The sequence below is a fragment of the Phaseolus vulgaris genome, chromosome 10 (assembly GCF_000499845.2).
Source record: "Phaseolus vulgaris cultivar G19833 chromosome 10, P. vulgaris v2.0, whole genome shotgun sequence".
In the NCBI taxonomy this organism is placed as follows: Eukaryota; Viridiplantae; Streptophyta; class Magnoliopsida; order Fabales; family Fabaceae; genus Phaseolus; species Phaseolus vulgaris.
In genome coordinates, this window is record NC_023750.2 from 23,859,835 (window position 1) to 23,866,613 (window position 6,779).

At 35.9% G+C, this 6,779-nt stretch overlaps 1 protein-coding gene across 1 annotated transcript; it reads left to right on the forward strand.

Annotated features, from left to right (window-relative positions):
* Positions 1–2,241: 2,241 nt before the first annotated feature.
* Positions 2,242–4,359, forward strand: LOC137817248 (uncharacterized). The gene is made up of 6 exons (XM_068620501.1): positions 2,242–2,419; positions 2,780–2,976; positions 3,061–3,407; positions 3,501–3,533; positions 3,615–3,900; positions 4,054–4,359. The coding sequence occupies exons 1-6, from the start codon at positions 2,242–2,244 to the stop codon at positions 4,357–4,359; spliced, it is 1,347 nt and encodes a 448-aa protein (XP_068476602.1).
* Positions 4,360–6,779: the final 2,420 nt, after the last annotated feature.

Consider the following 6,779-nt stretch of genomic DNA (forward strand, 5'->3'; position numbering starts at 1 on the left):
ACTCTAACACTGATGTCCACCAACTTGATCCTGCAACTAAGCTTCAAACATGGAAGGAAGCTGCCGGAGAAAAGAGTAGAGGTCGGGTGTATGGTACGAAAGACTTAGCTGCTAACTTCCGCAAAGGAGTTTCTTCTCTCAATCAAGCCTCCGCTTCCGGCACTTCACAATCTGGGCATGTGATTGAAAATGAAATGCTTCATGCTGAACTTAGTATGTGGAGTCAGAAGTATGCACACTTGGAGGATGAGCTGAAGGTTATAAAAGATAAACTTATCTTAATGGAACGTGACAAAATTGCTTCAAATAGCATAACACAATTTGATCATGAGTATGATCAGAGTAGGATGATCAACCTGTTCCTTAAAGTGTATCCTATATTGTAAGTTTAACTATTTGACATTTTTATTATATATATGTATTTTAATTATTTCATTTATTTATTTATATTTTTTTACAGGTTTATCACATCACTATGGGATTCATTTTGGTACTTTTAGTTAAATTTGTAAAGTACAATTTTAATTGTAATATTTATTTTAAATATTCATATCATTTTGAATATTTGAATTGATCAAAGATTTTGTTTAACTATTTGTACTTTGGATGTGTTTGTGGATTTGGATGTGTTTATGGATGTATTGTGAATGATAGTAATTTGTCTGAATGTGATTTGGTTGGTATTTATTCTTCACAGGTATTCTGGCTATTTACATGTAAATTGACTAGAAAACAAAATAAATTGTTTTTTTTTTCTTCCCTTTATGCGTCGGTCACTAGCCCACGCTAGTTTTTTTTTTCAAAATTTGGGTCGGCTTTTGCGTGGGCCAAGCCCACGCAACATCTGATATATTTATATATATATTTTAAAACTTTCGTCGGCCAAGCCGACGCATAAGTGAAATTTAAATTATGCGTCGGTTTGGCCCACGCATAAGCCGCCGCATATGCGTCGCGTGTTGCGTCCGTTTTGGGTGGACTTGGCCCACGCAAGATGCGTCCATCTTTATGGCCCACGCTAGTTTCCATCTGCTTCCAAGTTTTTTTCGTCAGAAGTGGAGCGGACGATAATCCGACGCATAAGCGTCCGTTTTTTAACTTTTGCGTCCGTTTTTGGCCTACGCAAAATGGTTGTTTTCTTGTAGTGGTAGGAGAGTGGGTAGATTCAATTTGACAATGGCAGCTTAGATGGAGGAGAGCCATATTCGAGTGGAAATCCTTACAAGAAGAAGAAATGATAAAGCTTATCTCCAGATATGGGGAGGTGATGTCACTGGAGAATTCTCTGTGAAATCAACTTACAAATGCTTAGTACCTTGTGCCATAGGGGTTCAATCGAGCATTTTCTACCAGTTGTGGCAGGCTAAAGCATTTTCTAATGCTTTGGTAAGGATTTTGTTGGATAAAATACCAATAAGAACCAACTTAATCAAAAGAGGGGTGATAAAGGTTATCAAACTCTAGGGTTAACTCATAAACCCTTACGATTTTAAGAGTCAAGTGAAGGTTGGCGAGTCAACTCGGGAGCAAACTCGTTTTTGAGTAAACCCGAAGTTGACTCGGTCAAACTCGGCCAAACTCGCGAGTTTAGGGCCGAGTCACCGAGTTGCGTAAAATGGCCCAAAACTGTGCGTTTAGGTTAGATTTTTAGGGTTTTACTTACCTGGTTCACGATCTCATCCTCTTCACTGCCGTCATCGTCGTTCTTGTCGCGCCGCTCGTCTTCGTTCTCGTCGCGCCGCTAGTCATCGTTCTCGTTGCGCCGCTGAACGTCGCTCTGCACTGCATCGCGCCGCGTCACTCCTTGCACTGTCGCGATCCTCTTCCCATTGTGTTGTTCGTGAAGCAATTCGTAGGTAAGTCTTGTTGCTGCGGTGAGGACAAATTGGAGTAGGGTTTTTAAAATTAGGGTTGTTACTGCTCTGGACAGATTAGGTTTTTGTTTAATTAGGGTTTAAAATTAGGGTTTTTACTACAGATTGGCTAATTGATAGTAAGATGTCTGGAACTAGTTCAAATTCAACATTTTCGATGGCACCAAGAAGTAAGAATGCTGTAGGAAATAGAACAGATATTGGATGGAAGCATGGAACCGATGCATCAGGGAACGGAAAAAAAGTGAAATGTAATTACTGCTCAAAAATATTTAATGGAGGAATTTTCAGATTCAAACACCATCTTGCCGGAACAAGATATGACTCTGAACCTTGTGTATCAGTCCCAGAAGAAATCAAAGTTTAAATGTTGAAAGTTGTCTCAGAAGCTAAAGATGCCTCATTGAAGAAAAAAAGGTTGAATAGTTTTGGACAAACTGATGGTGAGGAGGAAGTTAGTGAAAGTATTTCTAGCAAGATGTTTAAAAGTAAATCTTCATCTTCTGATGGTGTTCAAGCTACTCTGAATAAAATGTACAAGAGAGGTGATAAATAAAAGGTTGATGCTCAAATTGCTGAATTTTTCTACACAAGTGCTATCCCATTCAATGTTATTAGAAATCCAGCTTTTGCAAAGATGTGTGACATGATTGGTAGATATGGTATTGGCTATAAACCTCCAACATATCATGATATTAGATAGAAGCTTCTAAAACAAGCCGTGGACAAAACTGATATAGAACTTGAAGAGTATAAGGATGAATGGAAGAGAACAGGTTGTACCATTATGTCTGATGGATGGACAAACAAAAAAAGACGTTCAATTTGTAATTTTTTGGTGAACAGTCCTAAAGGAATTGTGTTTCTATATTCATTAGATACCTCTGATATCTCAAAAACTGCAGAAAAAGTATTTAAAATGTTGGATGATGCGGTAGAATTTGTTGGTGAGAAAAATGTACTACAGGTAGTTACTGATAATGCTGCAAATTTCAAAGCTGGTGGAGAGCTGTTGATGCAAAAAAGGGAGCACTTATATTGGACTCCATGTGCTGCCCATTGTATTGATTTAATTTTTGAAGATTTTGAGAAGCAATTAAAGGTCCATGAAACTACTATCAAGAAGGGAAGAAGGATCACTACCTACATTTATGGTAGAGCAATGCTAATTACCATTTTGTAAAAGTTTACAAATGGAAGGGACTTGATAAGGCCTGGAATGACTAGATTTGCCACAACATACTTGAGTCTAGCTTGTTTGTATGAAATGAAAACATCATTGATGACCATGTTTAACTCTGAAGAATGGAAAACAAGCAAGTTTGGAACTTCTCAAGAAGGAAGAAAAGTTCAAAATGTGGTATTAGATAGTCGATTTTGGAAGAATGTAAGTATATGCTTAAAAGTTGTTGTCCCTCTTATCGTTGTCCTTCGATTGGTAGATTCAGATGTAACCGCAATGGGATTTATATATGAGGAGATGGATTGCGCCAAAGAGAAGATTAAAAGCAACTTTAATAATATCAAGAAAAGGTAACATTTCTAGGTTTCTTCCATTTTAAATTTAAATACTTATTTATTTGTGTAATTATTTCTAAGTTCTAACATAACATAATTGGTATGTAGTTATGAACCTGTTTGGAAAATCATTGATCAGAGGTAGAATAATCAGCTTCATAGGCCTTTGCATGCAGCTGCCTATTACCTAAACCCCCAATTACACTATCAACCAAACTTTAGAAATGATGATGCCGAGGTGAAGGAGGGGTTGTACATGTGCATGAGAAGATTGGTTAATGACGTTGCAAAAAGAACAAAAATCAATTTGCAACTTACTGATTTTCACCATGCAAGAGGAATATTTTCTTTGGAAGATGCAAAGATGGGTAGGAAAGGTATGTTACCTACAGATTGGTGGGAGATGTTTGAGGATAGAACTCCAGAACTAAAGAGGTTTGCTGTTCGAGTTTTGAGTTTAACTTGTAGTTCTTCAGGGTGTGAGCGTAATTGGAGCTCATTTGAAATGGTAATTAAAGTTCTTCAAGTTATTTAAGGTTTTTCTTGATTTGATTTATATATTGAAAGATTTCATATTTAATTATAGGTTCATACAAAAAGAAGAAATCGTTTGCACCAAAAGAAAATGAATGACTTAGTTTATGTAATGTATAACTCGAAGTTGAGAAACAAACAAATTAGAAGATCGGTTGCTCTTCCATTTGAAGACATTAATGAATGGATAACTGAAGAAGGAGATAATGTTGTTGAGGTTGAGCAAACTCAACTTGAAAATGATGGTGTGAATGTTGACTTAGCTGGAGGAACAAGTTTAAATGATTCAATTCTAGATGCAGCTGATTTTGATAATATAGTTTTTGATGATGATGTTGATGGTGATGAAGATGATGAACATGGTGATGATGAAGATGGAGATGATCATGAAGATCTTAGAGATGATTTCCTCCTTAGAGGATTAGATGAATGAGACTTTTGTGTTGTTTGATAACCTTGTTTTAAACTATAACATTTCCGTTGTTTTAGTTATTTTATTGGTGTATGAACTTGTTTATTTCAATATTATGGATTTGGTATCATGAATTATTATTATATTTTTTAATTTTTTATGTGAAGTAGACTCTTAAGAGTCTACGAGTCGGGTTTATGAGTCGAGTTTTCTGGACTCCCACGAGTCACAGTAGACTCTCGAGTTTGGTAACCTTGGAGGTGATGGTTAGTTCGCTGCCATGTGCTCCATGCCAAGCACTGGAAGAGGGTACTCAACACTTGTTCTTGAAATGTGGCGTAGCTCAACATATATGGACATTATGCTCCAAATGGATAGATATTCTGATCGTCTAATACAAGGACTTGAGGTGCCACTTTAAGAACTTTCACTTAGTATATTTGAGCTGTAAACAGAATTCGGTGTGAAAAGGCTTGTGGACGACTATAATAAAGAGTATTTGGAAATAAAGAAATAATGTTATCTTTTAAGTAAGAAATATCTTACGCGTAAGAAATCTTCCAAATGACATAACTTAGATCTCACTTTGGTTGAAACATAGGCTACGTTATTTCACATACTCTTTTTCGGATTGGATCCTTAATCCCAACCTATGCATCAAAAGCTATGTGTAAAGGGGGACGGGGATCTTTTTTGGTGGCTGTTTAGGCGTTATAGCTGTTGGACGAGTGTAGTAGCTGTTATCAGAAGAGAGCGATGGTGTCAATTTGTGAGGAACCTGAAGACGGGGCAGAAGTAGTGGGTTGAGCATTGGGTTTGAGAGGACTGATGTGCATTGCTGTCTTGGTTGGTGGTGTGTGTATATGTACAAGGTTTACCATTGCAATGCTGTGATGTTAGTTCTTAGAGGAAAGGTGTGGCAGAGGGCATAAGGGTGATCTATCCGAATGATGCAGCTGGTGATGCGTGGAGCTGTTATGTTATGATGCATATCTGCTTCTTATCTGAAGAATATGTGCTGTTATGAGTTGCTTTTCTCTGCCTATGGCAGATTAGCCCAGCTTCAAGCTCCTTTGATGGGTTCTGGAGTAAAACCACTTAGAAATTGTTGTATATCAAATTAACTCAACTAAAATAAATAAAAATATTTGAGAGAAGTTTCAAAACCTTATACTTAAAGAAAAAATGTGTTTGCTTGTCACCTTTAAGATATTTTCCCATTTTAGACAACTCATAAAGTTTAAAATTTAATATTTATTTCGAAAGACCAAGTTCAGTATTACTTTTATAATCAATTGTGCATATACAGTTAAGGAGCTTGGACAGGATTTTGGAAGTTGTTGGTGATGAAATACCAATCCAAGTAGCAAAGCAAAGTTGCTGCAACATTTGTAAAGGTTGCTGTGAGGATATAGGAGAAGTGTAGTGGGATTGAACTTACTCCATAAGCATATACCAGATGACTTGCAGATAAACAAAGGCTTTTCTTCACTTTCAAGTTTCAAATGCATGTATTTATGGCACCCTTTTGCAACCACCACACAACTATTAAGACGTGCAAGACCCCAACCTCAGAACAATGCCAGATGGATCAACTTACTGTTCATACTCTGAAAAATGTGAGAACTAGATTCCTTCAACTTCAGTTTTCCCCCCACTTTTTCTCATCTCCTTTCTCTTTCTGTCTCATGGGATCATATCATCATTTTAACTTTCTGCCTAGTTTTCCAATCTTCATCCTCACTACTTCTCTCTTTCATCTCTGGACTTTCTTCAACTCCTTCATTCCATCATAAAAAAATGTACTAACCCCTTACTTTTATGGTTAGTGCCGCCATCAAAGTTTAGCTTTAATTCACACTCTTTAAACAGTCTGATATGATACACTCTTTAATATTCTATTTCTAGCACACCCTTTTATTATTTGGATGAAATTCAAATTTTCACATACTATACTATTGCTCATATTCAAATTTTTCATGAAGTCTAACAAGATACACCTACACTCAGCAGACTGGGGTCAGATGGATAGATACAGGTTTTTTTAGTCTTAACTGGTGTTTATATCAAGTTTAAGGTAGAATTATTTTAGAACAGTTTAGATTTTAGGATTGATGGTTATTTGGATCATGTATATTTATATGGAAAGTTTATATGTGAGTTCAGATTTTGTTGGGTTACTATCTGTAATTTTTTTTTAGAAAGTTCGAACTATCTCTTAAATATTTTTATTTATTTATTTGTAATTGTTGATAAAAATAATTGATTCATAATAACCATATTTTTTAAAGTAAAATTAATATTTGATTCAATAATGGAGTGGAGAAAATTTCTCTCAAGACAAAAAAATTAAAGAAAAAATTCATACGGATATCAAACTATTGAGACTCTAACAAAATAATGCATGTCTTGAAAATAGAATATTAGATATGTTGAATCCA